General features: G+C 36.1%; 2 protein-coding genes across 2 annotated transcripts; both read left to right on the forward strand.

Annotated features, from left to right (window-relative positions):
• Positions 1–5,286: 5,286 nt before the first annotated feature.
• LOC149583991 (uncharacterized) lies at positions 5,287–7,908 on the forward strand. The gene is made up of 5 exons (XM_089863967.1): positions 5,287–5,552; positions 5,606–5,888; positions 5,938–6,231; positions 6,388–6,610; positions 6,833–7,908. Exons 1-5 carry the CDS (start codon positions 5,287–5,289, stop codon positions 7,906–7,908), a joined length of 2,142 nt encoding a protein of 713 aa, XP_089720093.1.
• A 1,256-nt stretch (positions 7,909–9,164) lies between these two features.
• Positions 9,165–10,104, forward strand: LOC149583992 (uncharacterized). Its single transcript, XM_089863948.1, has 2 exons — positions 9,165–9,812; positions 9,898–10,104. Exons 1-2 carry the CDS (start codon positions 9,242–9,244, stop codon positions 9,912–9,914), a joined length of 588 nt encoding a protein of 195 aa, XP_089720074.1. The 5' UTR covers positions 9,165–9,241; the 3' UTR covers positions 9,915–10,104.
• Positions 10,105–16,714: the final 6,610 nt, after the last annotated feature.

The following is a 16,714-nucleotide window of genomic DNA, read 5'->3' on the forward strand; positions in this document are numbered from 1 at the left end:
GAACCGCTACTGATGGAAAAGTATTATAACACTGTTCTGTTTATTGGATAAATTACATTGTGCTTTTCGTGTACCATCGCCTGAGCTAACATAATCTCATTATTTATTTTAATCTTTTTTATAAATAATGTAACATCGTCAATTTTAATTTTAAATTTAGGATTAAGTGCTGCTGTAGATATAATTGCAAATTCATTAACTGACTTTACGAAGCGAAACCGTACATCAATATTATTAATGAGAAATCGACTCATTCGACATACATCCAAATGTAAATCACCCAACATATCAATGCGTTTCGATAGGGCAGCACGATCTCTTCGTTTCGGCATTCCATTCTTGTCGTTGTTTGACACGGGTAAAAACATTTTACTAGCGTCCACAGGGTCATCTTTGTAATACATTTTTGAAGAAAGATAGGACTTTTTGGCACTTGTACCATAGTTTAAATGTGTTTCAAAAAATGCCAAATATGGGTAGGCATTCGTTGGTGTATTAACTTGCGTATCTCCAAAAAATACGTCAACTTGACTAAATAAAGATGCGTGTAATAAATTTGTAGGACCAACGTCCTTGTCTTGAGTAGTTAAAGAAGATCCATCTTCCTTAACTAGTTTGACTCGAACTTGCAATAAGGTTTTAGACAAATCCATAAAGACGTCATTAGATCCAGGGATAAAAAATTCAATTGGTCCATCATCAGAAAGCGAAGCCAAAGCTTTATACATAGCATAATCACTATTTTCTATGTTGTAATTTGTTGGTGGCTCCGCGAACAAATCCAGTTCAGACATCATTCCTTTTAATCGAGAAAATCGGTTTTCGTTCTTTTTCTCTTTTTTGATCGCTTTTTAGGCTTCAGCTTTCTGCGAAGTCCTTGGCCCGTTTGTTGTTGAGCCAAGTGTTGGCTAGCATTTTGTAGTAAATTTGATCCTGCTTCGCTCAAATTTGATTTCAATGATTCTCTTAGGTTTCTTCCTGCTACGAGATCCCCTGCTATTCTCGACCCTGTTCTGAGAGCTTCCCTACCTAACACTTTACCTGCTGGTCGAAATATCGATCTAATTAAACTTTTGAAGACGCTTCCGAGTCCGTTTCCTCTTTGAAATACAGGCCCCCGGAAGTGATTAAGACCATTTTCGGTTTGGCTTAAGTAGTAGTTTAGATATATGTTACTTCGTGACATGCTTGAGAATGAAATGAAGTTTTATGACGGCCTTAATATTTTCTCCGAAATCTGTCCTCGTATCAATTTCGATCATTTCAAATGATGGACATCTTAAAGGGTAATAATCAATGTTTTGAAACCTATGTACAGCTAAGCTAGAAGATTTATCATTTATTATTGGTATAACCCTCAGAAGAGGGGCATAAACGTCACCAACCACTTGTGTTAGAATTAAATTTGTATAAATATACAAACTAGCCGTACCCTTGTCTATATCGGCTACACTTTTTCCAGTTTCATCCATATGGGGTCTATCCATTTGGTCCATATGAAACCCTAATAGTCTACCTAGACCAGACTGATTTTTGTTAAAACACAAATAATAGTTATTTTCACATTTTACGTTTACTTTTCCGTCGGGATTAAGCTTAATTACAAAATTACTACTCTGTTCTCGAGGAATTGCGTGGCGCATTGCTTCAATAACATTTTCAATATGGTTATACTGGCCGGGTTGAATTTGCAGAGTAATTTCCCTTGGATTCGTTGGGCCTTTTCTTTTTCTTATATGTAAAAAATTATTGGAACTATTTAGTTCTAAAAGATCGTCTTTCTTTCTTTTAATCAGTTCTTCGGGAAAAGTGTATCTCTCTTTGATCCAATCCATGAAGGGTAAGCCCAAGATTTTACCCATTTCTTCCGGTATTTGAACTTCATATCCATTTTTAGCTCTCAGAGCGCAAAAAGCCTTCTCATTGTCATCACTGTAGGTGATAAACATATAAACCGACCGTCGTATTTCGGGGGGTATGGCATTATTAATAGATTTAATTAAACTCTTATAAACATCGTATTCGTCTCCACGCAAGTTTCCCGCGACAAGTTGTATCTTATACTGGTCCCAGCTGTTTTCAGTAAAGTCATGTACTCCAGCATTGAAATATAAATACTCGCCGGATACATTATCCCAAGCCTGGGGTAAAAATGCTTCGGCAAGCCCCACATGCCAATTACCAACTAAGTTTAAAGGAGCTGGTAACTGAACTTTAAAATGAGATTGCGTGTTATCCGGAAAGACATTCATAGAAGCCGAACTTACGAGTGTAACATAAAATGAATCGTTCGACATGGTTAACTAGATTAAAATGAACATTTATTTATTTGTCAATAGACATATATCAGTAGACCACTTTTTGAAGTTCGCATTCGTAAAAGGCACCTCTTATTTCTTCGTCGTTGTAATCTTTAACTAACGTAAAACCGAACTTTTGATACGGTAAATATTTCCCTCGTCCAATAGCCTTTATATCCCTTTTCGAAAAGAAGTTTACTCTTTGACAGTCTGACAAAATCACCAATCTTTAATTTTGGGGGTTTAGCAGGTTTTTGATTGCCATACAAACGCTGCCATACTAAATGTTCATTTTCGATATTAACATCTTTTGGAGCGAAACCAATACTTGAATGCGTACTTGAGTTATAGGCCTTCATGATTTTTGGCAAACTACCACTATAATTATATTTTTTGGTTCTTGTAAATAGTTTGAATATTTTATCCTTTAAAGTTCTGTTAAATCTTTCAATAACACCGCACTTTATCCTTCCAACACTGGTATAGAGTTGAATACCCTCTTTCTTCAAATATTCTTTAAACAATTTTGATAGAAATTCACTGCCTTGGTCAACATTAATACGCAAAGGCTTTCTCTCTTTGATCGCTTTCTGAAATGCGCTTAAAACTTCTCTACTAGTTTTATTCTTTAAAGGAAAACTCCAGGCATATTTTGAGAATACGTCTATTATAGTCAAAATGTATTGAAAACCTTTGTTATGCTTTTTGATACGTCGTAGATCAATTAGATCGCATTGAAATACTTCATCAGCTGTTGTAGCATAAGTTTGATTTCGAGGGAAGTTTATTCTCCTTGGTTTATGAATAGTGTATGTGGGTTGAGACTGAAGCCAAGTCTCAAATTTTTTTCTTTAAAATACTTTTTACTCCTTGTTTCAATTTATTTGCGCTTCCGTAACTAAGAGGGTTTTCACAATCGTAATATACTCGGCTTAATTTTGATTCCATTGTTATTGCTAAGCTTAAATTCTATTACCCTATTCCTTTATTTAGAATTGATTTCACTATAACAATACAACTGTATTCATACGCTATAAGTTATCACCATAAGTCTATGATACTCTCTATAAGTATGGGTCTATAGAATATATGCCAAAAGCATTAATCACCTACGTAGATAGTAAGAATTTAACAATAGAATTTTTCCTGGAATTGAATAGTACGAAACTAGCGCCGCGCGCGGAGTTAAAATGGGGCAAGGAACTCGCGGCGCGCGCGGGGAACCCCGCGGGGGTGAGGCTCAGGGGGGAAGGAACTCGCGCGCGGGGATCTCGCGAAGATTCACCGCGGCGGCGGCGGCGGCGGCGAACAATTCAAACCATTGAAATATGCTAATTTTAGTTCCCACGCTCCTAATTTATACCTCTACCGTGGTACGAAATGTAGCCCTATACTACTTACGATATGCTTGAAAACGCGGTCCTCGTGTTAGCTGCGAAAGAGGAGAACTTGCAAAGGGTGAACAATAAAGTTTCTAGTCTCTTGCAAAGCGATGAAGAAATAGAAAAAGAAGCTGAAGAAGCTGAAGACTACTTGGATAGAATAGTAACGGTCAAAGCTGACGCAGCACGCAGGCTGAAAGAGCTTAACGGAGGAACCCCCATCGGAGTGAATTCAGTAGCGAATAGTATTATCTCAACGTTAGGTGGACAACAGAGCAATGGAGCGACAAATATCAACGTTGCGTCAAATACGCCCAACAACATGACTCAAAACTCATCTAGTAAAGCCAACATTAAGCTACCCGAAATTACTTTGCCAAAATTTAACGGTGATCCAATGAAATGGACATCCTTTTGGAACCGTTTTCGCACTTTAATAGGAGAAACGGATATGGATGAGATAAACAAAATCCATTATTTTATCTCGTATCTAGAAGGAGATGCGGCGAAAGCAGTAGAGAGCTATTCGAATCGGAAAATTCTTATGCAGAAGCTGTATTTATTTTAAAAGGTAGATTTGATAGCACTGAAGCGATAAAGCATGCTCACATGAATAATTTGTAAGATTTAACCACAGTGGTGGATTCGGATGATTTGAAAGCACTACACAAACTCCTTCATTCTGTCGAGATTAGCCTAAGAAGCTAAAATTAATAGGGGTCAATATTGCCGACAGTGTTTCCCTTCTTTGCCCAAAGCTTCTGAGATGTTTACCCATAGATATGAGAGAATTGTTTTGTCAAAGTACCGATTTAAAACAGCAGTCGGATACTGACTCGATAGTTAAATTTCTGCGTAAACAGCTAGAAAGTAAAGAAATGGCGAAAAGTTTAGTTCCCGACCATAAGTCGGAAAATTCTCGCGGTAACATTAATAAAAATAAATCATTTAAAATTACCCGAGCTGAATATTATAATAAATTTATCGCCTCTGCCTTGCATGCACAAATCGAACAGAGTATTGATAATGTGTTTTGCATCTTTTGTCAAAAGCAAACTCATAGAACTTCAAATTGCACAAACTATATTTTGGATTATAAAAGAAAATTCATACAAGATGCCAATCGCTGTTTTATGTCTTAAGCTAGGGCATTCTGCAAAAAATTGTTATTCCAAATATCGCACTTGCAAAATTTGCCGTTAAGGTCATAATATGGCAGTTTGTGAGAAAAATGAATCGAACTTAAAAACAAGCCCTAAGGTATCTGGGATTACTCAAAATAGTAATAGTGAAAATATAAACCAAAACAATGAAAACAGCAGTGCGAACGGGAATGACAATGTTAATGCAAACTTTGCTACTATAGAAAACACTCTCCAAACTTCAATTAAAACTTCTCAAAGGACAGTGGTTTTACACACAGCGAAAGCCATAGCCTTGAATCCATCCCAAGGCGGATATAGAACCCCAATTAGAACAGTTTTAGATGGGGGTAGCCAGGGAACTTTCGTGACTGAGGAGGTAGCAGAAAAATTAAATCTACCAGTTGTTAGAGAAGAAAGTTACAATGTAGGGTCTTTTATGGAAAAACGCCTAAGAAAGCAATGAGAAAAAGCGTAACATTAACTTTGCAAAACCAAAAAGACCCCAAAAAATGGCTGGAACTAGTAGCTGTAGTTGTTCCATTTATTTGCAATCCAACTCAAAGTCTGGACTGCCCAGAAATTGAGGAACTAATGATTGAAAAGGGTTTACCATTAGCAGATGACCCAAGAGATCCACCCTTGGGCTTATCAGAAATTAGCATGCTAGTGGGGGAGATTATTACTGGAAAATGGCCGAAACAAATTTTGAAAGATTTAACCCACAAGTAGTAGCCCAAGAAACTATGTTTGGTTGGGTGATTTTGAGCCCCACAAATAGAAAAGAGAATCCCTCACATATAGGAAGTAATAAAACCACTGTCATGAGAATTAGCATTGAACAAAGAAATGTGGACAAAACCCTGAAACAATTCTTTGAACAAGAAAGTTTGGGAATTATTAGCAAGGAAGAAACGCTTAATCAAAATGAACAGAAAATCATTGACGGATTTAAGAAAAAGACGGAATTTAAGGATGGTAGATACTATGTTAAGCTACCCTGGAAAATGGATAAAAATAATTTGCCAAACAACAAAAGTGTAGCTTTAAAAAAAAATCCAAGGGTTGGTGAACAGATTTTCAAGGGACATGAAATTGTACACCTCGTAAAAGGCGGTCATAGACGAGCAAATAGCCTTAGGCATTATAGAAAAAGTCCCACCATTAGATATAGAAGAGACTCAGCAGGGAGTCTACTACATGCCCCAACAGCCTGTCAAAAGAGACCGTTCAACCACAAAACAAAGAGTGGTGAATGATGCTTCGTCTAAGGTAAAGGGTGCCCCTTCTCTGAACGATTGTTTAGAGTCTGGGCCAAATTTGAATCCTGATCTATTGTTGCTCTTACTCAAATTTAGACAACATAAAATTGCATTTGTTAGTGACATAGAGAAAGCATTTTTAAAGGTAGGCCTCGCTGAAGAGGATAGAGATAGTGTTAGATTTCTGTGGGTGGTCGAGGAGAATGGCAAAATTAGCACGAACAAGTTTAAAGAGTATAGGATGACTTGAGTTCCATTCGGAGTGACGACATCACCATTCTTGTTGGCTGCGACTGTAAAGCTGCACTTAGAAATGAGCAAAATTGAAGATGCAAGAGTGAAGGAAACAATAGACGAAACCCTTTACGTAAACGATTTGACAAGTGGAGATGAAAGTGTAGAAGGCGCATATCAAGTGTCAAAAGGATGCGCAGAGCTCATGCTGAAAGCGAGCATGAAGCTTCGAAAATGGGAATCTAATTCGCCCCAAACAAATGTGGGAAAAGCATTCAAATTCAGGCCAGGCAAATTTATTTTCCACCATAGATAAATCAAATCAAATCAAAATTCTAGGGATGGAATGGAATACGGTATTAGATTCCTTTTCTTTTGAATTTTCAAAATTAATGGAAAACTCAAGGAAACTTCCTAAAACAAAAAGATCTGTGCTTAGTATTGTGGCTCAGATTTTCTATTCTATAGGGATACTATCACCATTTAATGTAAAAAGGACATTGTTATTCCAGGAGTTATGAAAATAAAATCGGATTGGGACAAACCCTTAGAGCAAGAATTAAAAACGGAATTTGAAGACATTTGTAGTGATTTGAAAAAATTAAACGACATTAGTTTACCTAGATACTATCATTACGAAACAGATAACGAGATAATTGAAAAAGAAATTCACTGTTTTTGTGATGCTTGTGAAAGGGCCTACGCAGCGGTTGTGTACATTAGATATGTCGATGCAAATGAAAATATTGGCGTAACCTTTATTACTTCCAAATCTAAAATCGCGCCCCTAAAAAATATCGGGAATGCTACGGAAATAACAGTCCCAAAACTAGAATTAATGGGTTGTCTTTTGGGTTCAAGGCTAGTAAACAATGTTAAAAATGTTTTCAAACAAAAAATAAGCAAAATTTACATGTGGACCGACTACACAGTAGCCTTATATTGGATTAAGGGATTAGTTAAATCTTGGAAGCCGTTTGTAGCCAATAGGACACTAGAAATTAGAAAATTATCGGACGTTAAAAATTGGGGTCACTGTCCAGGGGTTCATAACCCCGCTGATCTACCCACGAGGGGACTCACTGCTAAAGAATTGTTAAATAGTGAAAAGTGGTGGAAAGGCGCTCTCTTCTTAAGTAAAAGCAAAGAAGAGTGGCCGGACGCCGATGTTCACTTAGAGCTCCCTAACAATTTAGACTTACAAGAAAGAAAAACAGTCCTCGCCGTAATCTATGAAAAGGAAATGGGTATGCACAAGTTGATAGATTTGGATAATTATAGTTCGCTGCCGAAGGTTTTTAGAATTACTGCTTATGTAATCAGGTTTCTAAATAAAGCTAGAAAGATTGAAATTCCAAAATTCAAATCAGTAGAAGCTGAGGAGCTAGAAAAAATGGAGACTCTGTGGATTAGATCAGTTCAGGAATCGGAATTTACGAAAAAACTGTGCAATTTGAAGAAAAATAAAAAGATCGACAGAGATTCAAAAATTGTTACGCTCAGCCCAATTTTGGATCAAAACTGTGTAATGCGAGTCGGAGGTAGATTAAACGAAAGTAGATTAAGCAATGAATATTATATTGCCTAAAAATCATAGATTTACAAAATTATTGACAATTAAAGCACATGAAGAGGTCAAACATAGCGAAGTAAATGACACTATTACGCAATTACGTGAGAGGTATTGGATAGGGGCAGGTAGGCAGTTGGCCAAGGTTATTGTAAAAAATTGCCTAAAGTGTAACCGTTTAAAGGCAAAAAGGGGGGATATGCAAGCTGCTCCCTTACCCCGCGAAAGAATAGAAGAATCTATGCCTTTCATGATTGTAGGCATTGATTTTGCGGGCCCCTTACTCCTAAAAACCAAAGACAAAGAAGAAATTATTATACCTGTGCTACTACTCGCGCAGTGCATTTGGAGCTAATCTCGTCCTTGTCCACTGAGGAATTTATTTTGGCATTGCGGAAAACAATAGCGAGAAGGGGGACCCCAAGCATTATCTATTCCGACAACGCTAAAACTTTAAAAAAAGCGGAATTAGATTTTAGACACCTATACGATTCAATTGAAAACGATAAGGTTCGAGAATTCTTCGTAAATTATAGAATAAGTTGGAAATACAAAACTGAACGCGCCCCGAGGCAAGGTGGATGATGGGAGCGCCTGGTAAAATCGACAAAAATAACTCTCAAAAAGATTTTAGGGCAGGCAAAATTAAATTATTCTGAAATGACTACGGTGCTAACAGAAACCGAGGCAATAATCAATTCGCGCCCGTTGACTTATGTCTACAACGACGCAAATGAGCCAACGCCGCTTATACCTACCCATTTTCTTATTGGTAAAAGAATTAGCTCTTTGCCACCGGCTAGTCTCGAAGAACCTAAAATTAGCTTAACACATCTAGCAGCATCCAAAAGGTGGAAATATACGCAGTTGTTAACGGAACGACTGTGGAAGCGCTGGCAAAATGAGTATCTTATGCAGCTACGATCTGCCCACCATAGTGATAGCGTTAAAAATGAAATTAAAATTAAAACGGGAGACGTAGTGCTTTTAATGGAAGATAAACTGCCTAAACAGTGTTGGAAAATTGGTTAAGTTACTGAAACCATGGAAGGTAGAGATAAAAAGTCAGGTCGTGCATGATTCGAACAGTAAACGGTCACACAGTTAGACGACCAGTACAATTGTTATATAATCTTGAATTACAAGACGCAAAAATTTGAAAAAAAGTGAATGCCTCGTTCACTCCTCCGCATTCAAGGGGGAGTGTAAAAACTTTAGAAGCGTCTCAATAATCCTAGGAGCAGATGCAAACGTTGACCACCTCATAAAGAAGGCTGAAGAGGACATTACAAACTTAAACACCTCACTAATATCGAGAGGGCTTGTCATTAACTTTGACAAAACTAAATACATGATTTTTGCTCCAACAAGAAGCATGAGACTTAGCACAGAACCCATCACCGACATGTACAACACGAAAATATCAAGAACAAGACAATATAAATATTTGGGACTCTGGATAGACGACCAACTGAATTGGGACGAACAAATCACATACGTTATGAAAAAAGTACGAACAAGACTATGGCTGATAAGACCTCTTCAAACATACCTTGACTCAGACACGCTAAGATTGATATATAATGCATGTATTAGGCCAATATTCGACTACGGTAACATCTTCTACTCGCATACTACCAAAAGAAACCTCAACAAATTACACTCCCTATTCATATCTAGTGCAAAATTGATTACGAAGACTGCTAAATACTCTTCCGCTACACGTGCCGTAGAAAACTCGAAGATAGACTCTCCAAGACAGACGTACCTACAGAATTTATTAGCCTTCATGTACCGCATAAAACATAACCAAGCTCCACCGAGTGTCCTAAACTGGTTCTCTGAACCAGAACACAATCATCGAACCAGAAATACGAATAACTTTTTCGTGGAATCTTTCACAACGAGATTCCGAACCAAAAGTACCAAATTTAATGGAGTCTCGCAATGGAACTCCCTCGATAATAATATGAAATCACTAACGTCAATAACTCTCTTTAAAAACAGAATCAAAGGATACATAAACGAGACTCTATCTTAACCAATGACCATCTTAACTACATACATCATCGAACCAAGGTTGATCGAACTCTAACACCTAGTGATTTTATACCACTTTTATACATTTATATATTCATATATTTACTATTTATTCTCGTTATACTACACCACTTTATTTTTAACTTAAGTCCCTCTGGACATCTTTGTAAACAAGTTTCGGCTTAAAGATTGATCCATAATAAAAGTCTATTATTATTATTATTATTATTATTATTAAAATAAAATAAATTAATTTAAAATGCAAGCCTTTAAACTAAAAGCCTTTCTCTATCTTAACTTTCAAAATCAAAGCAAATAAGAAAAGATACTTTTCTCACATACACGCTAAAAGCGGCATTTTCCAAAGAACTGTATCATATGTAACCATAAAACAGTCTTTTGGTTGAAATCGAACGGTAAGAAAACGTCTTAAAATATTTTCTATTGTAACTGAGCCAGAGCCGAGGCAGTTAGGGAGAGGGTCTCAGGGTCGGTGTTTGGACCCAGAGGAGAAATACGGGTCCGGCCATAAATAGAATAAAACATCACTTTGGTCGTACTCTTTTTCATATATATTCCACTCCCTCTGTCACGTGACCCTCTAATTGCATCGGCTCTTCTTTGAAATATTTCGAAACTGTAAACCCATTTTTGGGTAGTATGAAAACCAAATTTGTACTGAACAGTAGCGGGACCTAAAAGCTCCCAAATGGGGCTAACTTAAAATAGCCAAAAATAAAAACTTGCAAAATAAACCTTGATTTGAAACTAAGAAATGGTATAGCAATTATTTAATTGTAGTATAGCCGAATAGTAGAAAAACTACGGATTTAGTCCAATTAAAAATAAACTTTATAGCAGTCTGATAGCGAGAAAAAATTAAAATGGCTCGCCGCGGTCTGGTAGAATCCCGTCAAAGTTAAAATTCAACACTAGCTAATAAACACGAACTAATAACGGAAATCTTAAAGCTGCCACTACCAGAAGTCCTAAACATCTATGGCCGTACACTTTCTGAAAGAAAGGTACTCATTATTGATGCCATGTTCGTCGTGCAATCCTTCCAAAGCTCTAGGGATATTACCTCGGCACAAGAACTCTCAGATAAATTTGTGCAAAAGGTTGAGCGAATGGGTTTTATGTACGACGAAATAAGGGTACTGTTTGATCAATACGTTGTGGCTTCTTTGAAAGATGCAACACGTTCTAAGAGAATTGGGAAAAACACAGCTGTCCATTACCATGTAAACGACGCAACCAAATTTCATAACGTGAAAAAGTTTCTTCCTCATTCTGAAACGAAGTCCGAATTGACTTCTTATCTTTCGGATAAATTATTGTCTTATTTTAAAGACAGTGAGACGATCTTAGTAGTTTCTCATCATAATCTGATTTCGGCGAATCGTCCATTGGAAGATGTTTTTGCAAGCCAAGAGATGAGACACGGTCGTCATTCATTGGAAGAAGCAGATCAACAAATTATTCTTCACGCCCAAGACGTTGCGAGAAAAAGTCCCAGAGGCACTCAAATGGATGTATATTCGCTAGACACTGATGTACTAGTGTTCCTGACAGGATTTTACAAAGATATAACTACTAGTACAACGATGATCCGAAACAAAGACCAATATAAAATTAACGACTTCTACTTCGTTGGGATATGTTTGCCAAAACCATAAAGGAAGGAAGGCAACTTCCACCAAAAATGGCTACCTTGATACCACACATTCAGAGCTTATTTACAAAGCTTAGTGGTTAAAAAATCTAACACAACAACGCCAAACTTTCCCAAACCAACGGAGTTCTGTTGAGAGGAAAGGAATGGTTTTTTCCATCCACAGCGGTGTACGTTGCCTCCAGCACCAGAAGGTCTTAAGGCTTTGCGAAAATGTTCTTGCAAGAAAGGCTGTCATGGTAGATGTGGTTGCTTCAAGAACAATTTGAACTGCACAGACCTTTGTAGTTGCAACGAATCATGTCTTAACAGAAAAAATATTGAAGAAGAGACTTTCGCTAATTTGAAATTTTTATGAGTTGCATATTGTAATTTACCTGATTTAAACTGTTTAAAAAATTCACTTTCAAGCATAAATAACCAAAAATATTGCATTAAATATGTTAAATATACTTTACTTGGTTGAATTTAGTTTATATAAATATAATGTATTATGTTGCTTAGATTTTGTGGAAGATAGATAAGTGTTGTTAAGCGTATGGGAAGCGTAGCAAAGTTAGAAGCTCCAGAACTAAGAATCACAAAGTTCCAGCAACTAAAAGTGAATTTTTCGTTTAATTGAAAGGGTTAAAACTAATTAATTTCAGCTGATAAAATTTTGAATACAAGTATAAATCTATAGTTTATGATGTGTTTAATCTATTTCACTTATAAAATCAAACTTGGCTAATTTTTCCAAGTAAAATACAAGTGTCTCCTGACTATCAGTTTAAGCAAGGTGCACTCAATATTACAGCATTCAATTACAATAAAATCATACACCACAAGGGAAGAATGCCTGCAAGAAGTAAATAAATTATGTCGTAAAGAACGAAAGACTGATTTGACTAGAAGTATTTTACAAAGGAACCTAACTAGTTTTGCTTTGCTTCCAATTCAATATAAAAAATCCGTTATTAATGTCATTTATGAGAAATATTATTCGACGTTTATGGTTATGAAAAAAACAAATATAATTAAAATTTAGAAAAATATGACATTGAGTGGCGCCTAAAAGAAGAAATAAATAATGATGTTTTAAGATTTGTTAGTGGCTATGCTATATTCTCAAAGGCTAATAAACTAGAAGATCACTTAGCCAAACTTAAAAAGACCTAGATAGTGAACGTTATTTTAACGAATAATCAGAATGCTCGGTTTACTGATGAACTTTAAAGTTAAATAGAACCCATAAGGTGAAGGTTCAAAGTCATAATTTTCTGAAGTAGCTGTGATTTTATATTAGAAATGGTGGTTTGTTTGTATAATTAGTCTTTATGCACAGTCTTATATGGTTACCCAATTTGACTACTAGTTAAGCATTGTTATTTTGAATTTGATAGTTTTCAAATACCTAGTTTAAGTTCCTTTTAACACCCGAACATTGCCGGATATCTAGTCTAGTATGAAATCCATCCAAGCCACACTTTCCTATTCATTGTAGGAATGTTTGAATTAACTTTTGCACTTATGTTCAATTTCTGAACGTATTTTAGGGGTCACGAGTGTAAATAGTATTCTCAAATGATTGTTGGTATAAAAATTCTGCCTTCTGCCTCTCCACGCATATCGTAAAGTTGTTTGTGCAACAGAAGATACCACAAAAACAAGTTGATTAGTAGTTCCGAATCTTAAATTTACTTCAAAACGCTATACGGACTAATTACCCTCAAGACAAAAACCCCCGGTTACAATCCCTATTATTAAAAAGTAATAAACTCCCATCCTTAGACAAAATCTCCGGTAATTTTCCAGCCAGGAAAGTGTAAAAATATCCAACCTTTCTCTGGACAAAATCGCGCGATCATTTCCCGCAACCCATCCTTGAAAGGAGTAATACAATCTCCCATTTTTAGACAAAATCACCCGGTCACTCTCCCCCTTCATAGAAAAAAGCAAAAAAATCCCCCACGGGATCATAATACCCCGTCTTATTGAAATTAAAATAGTCGTAAAAATACAATATCATAGTCGTAAAAATACAATATCATAGTCGTAAAAATACAATATCATAGTCGTAAAAATACAATATCATAGTCGTAAAAATACAATATCAATCTATATCTGTATAAATCAAATCAAAGTCCAGACTGACTAACTGATAGACTGACTGATAATCAACACCCAGTCCAAACCGCTTGCCCTAGAAGGCTGAGCATTTGCAGGAAGGTTACTCGTAAGTAGTAGGCTCGTATTTAGAAAGATTTCGACCCACACCGCCACCATCTTAAAAAATGGCGCCCAGAAATGTAAAAAATCTGCACTTTGCAACAAAGTCGGCGCGTTTCAGCCGATTTTACAAATATTTAGTACACTGGTTTCCTTTAACCTATAGACGGGCTGAATGGTCTTCTAGGTTCGATTTGTTTCCATCTTTTTAAATGTCGGCCAAAAACTTAAAAATCCTTCTTCATGGAATAATGCCCGCATGAAAACTAATAAAAAATATCCCGACGGTTAACGCCGAGTGCCTTCGCTCCTAGGGTGCTACAAAAATATTAGTCATCAGTAAAATCTACCCATTCTTTTCATCATTCTGATAGAAGTTACACACGAGTAACAGCTAGTTTAATCTAAAACTCTAAAGGCTTCAGAGATCCGGTGGTGTAATGCGTTCGACAGCAGGACGAAGGGTTCGAATTAAATTAAAATTTAATTTGACTTGCTTCTAATTAATTAATTCGTTCGTTTTCATTCCTTTCAAGGGAAAAAGAAGTTTTATGTTAAAATAATGAGCTACTAGCGTAAATAATTGACAAAGTTTGTAAATATTAATCAATTTTTCACATGCAACTATTAAACAATTTTTGATTTGCAAATTTTTCAAATATTTTCATTTGGAATTTTTAATTAGTGGTGTCACTGACGTTCAGTATTGCATTTCAGTTGGGCAATATTTTAATTTTATTCGGGTTTATAAAGGTTGGCTTTGGTTTCGTTTCGTTTGGTTAAATTCATATCATCTTAATGTATTTTCGAGTCCTTGATGAAATATTGCTGTTGTAAATCGTGTATTGACATTTTCTTTCCTTAAAAACTATCATGTTGTTTCAAACTGAGCTTTAAGAAATTTTGTCGTAAACACATTTTGTGATTAATTTGTCCTTTGTTTAGGGGTATTTTGTCCTCCAAATCTATTCCAAGGATTTTGCCCCTTATGTAAGGGGAGATGTATTTTTTATCTCTAAGACTCTTTTTGGGGATTATGACCAGGGGTTATGTCCAGGGTGCCAACGTCGTACATTCCTTCGAAAGACCTCATTTGGATATACCATTGACTTTTTTACTTGGGTTTTAATGTAGGTTTTGCCAATTAATACTAATAGAAAATTGTTTTTTTTAGAAAAAGATTGTTTTTGAACTTCATTCGGATTTTAAATAAGTAATGCGCCAATCAAATTGATGAAAGAGTCAAACCAGATAGACACGGAATAGATAGACGTCCTGGTTAGTGCGCTGAAATTAACAAAACCTATGTTTCATACTTTAGTGATTTTCAATTGGTTTAGCTAAATTCGGCTCGCATTTTTGCTTGGTAAAACACTGCACCTAATGAATATTAGTCGAAATTTAAAAAAAAATGACTACGTTGCATATAATATTGGAAGCAATGATAACATTACTATCAAAATCTTTTTGGACCTACAATGAAGGCTTTACAATATGAACTAATCTTATGAAACATTGTTTAATTCGGACTATGGAAGGAACAGCATAAAACATCAAGTTTAATTGTTCTGAAAAACATTTATTATCAATTTCGTTTTAAAAATTAGTTAATAATCGAGCATACGCCCGTGCACACTCAAACATTTTATTAGCCGTTAACACAAAACTATAGCGAAACCTTTGCCTGTTGTTTCGTAAACGGCTAATAAATGTTTGACTGTGCACCATCGGATCACTGATCCTCCAGTGGTTTAGATTATATTTAAATTGTATTTTATACGACCATTGGAATTTCAATATGACGGGGATTATGACCGGGGGATTTTGTCTAGAGAATGTTAGATTTTTTACTCTCTTATACGATGCAAAAAATTTCGGAAGGATTTTGTCTAAGGAGGGGAGTTTACTACTTTTTCTTAATGGGGATTGTAACCGGGTTTTTTTATTCTATATATATCGGTGGTAATTGGTTTTAGATACGAACTGAAAAGACTTTTTCGATTATGTCTGTGTATGTTTGTGGTTTGAATGTGAATGTTGGATGAACGAAACGACTTTTATGGCTGTTCATATGGGATGGACAAGAGGCCCGATGATGGTGTTGTTTAGAAGCCAGTAAGTACAGACTGATGTTTATGTGGAATGGGCAAAAGACCAAATGATGGTTATGTTTAGAAGCCACCAAGTACAGACTGGTGTGCATATGGCATGGACAAAAGGCCAGATGACGGTGGTGTTTTGAAAGCAGTAAGTCCATACTGGTGTCCATGTGGGATGGAAAAATGACAAGATGATGGTGGTGTTAGACAGACAATGGAGTAATAGCTAGTGTAAAAGGAATTCAATTTTCCTAATTTCCGGGAACTTTAAATGCGGTACGGAAATTGAGAACACACTTGCCCCGATATGCAAACTGCGAACACGGTCCCCTGGGGTGTAACAACAGACAGACCCACACACAAATAGATAGACAGACACGTGTAAATTAGAACCTCTCTGTGACATATGTCACTTTTAGAGGTAAAAAGCCACGGCTGCCATGTAGAAGCAAAAGCAGCAAAAATGTGTAAAGCGTTCAAGCTAGGTAGAAAGTCGTCATGATAAACGTTGTTTAAGTTTTATGGACTATAAGCTCGTGAAAACATAAATTTACTAGGTACACTTACGTGCTCATAACCCTACAAAATTTGCTAAACATTATATTTTGAATAATAATAGAAGTAGAAATTTCATGTTGACACTAAAGTAACGTTCCTGTTATACCAACTTTTCTACACTTGTTCAATCGATAAAAAGGTAAAATTGAACTCAAACATCAAGGTTTTGTTTGATGATTAGCAATATTAATGGATAAAGTTAAAATTGACGTTTTCCTGGTGGCGTGGTTTCTCATTTGTAACA

The sequence above is a fragment of the Phalangium opilio genome, unplaced genomic scaffold (assembly GCF_054372755.1).
Source record: "Phalangium opilio isolate 3A_F unplaced genomic scaffold, DU_Popi_V2 ptg001304l_1, whole genome shotgun sequence".
NCBI lineage: Eukaryota > Metazoa > Arthropoda > Arachnida > Opiliones > Phalangiidae > Phalangium > Phalangium opilio.

Excerpts from the sequence above, each read along its gene's own strand:
- LOC149583991 (XM_089863967.1), top strand. The coding sequence starts at position 5,287 with ATGAGAAAAAGCGTAACATTAACTTTGCAAAACCAAAAAGACCCCAAA. Across the intron at positions 5,553-5,605 it reads TTGAAAGATTTAACCCACAA|AAAAGAGAATCCCTCACATA; the intron begins GTAGTAGCCCAA and ends CCCCACAAATAG. Across the intron at positions 5,889-5,937 it reads CTTTAAAAAAAAATCCAAGG|GCGGTCATAGACGAGCAAAT; the intron begins GTTGGTGAACAG and ends ACCTCGTAAAAG.
- LOC149583992 (XM_089863948.1), top strand. The coding sequence starts at position 9,242 with ATGATTTTTGCTCCAACAAGAAGCATGAGACTTAGCACAGAACCCATC.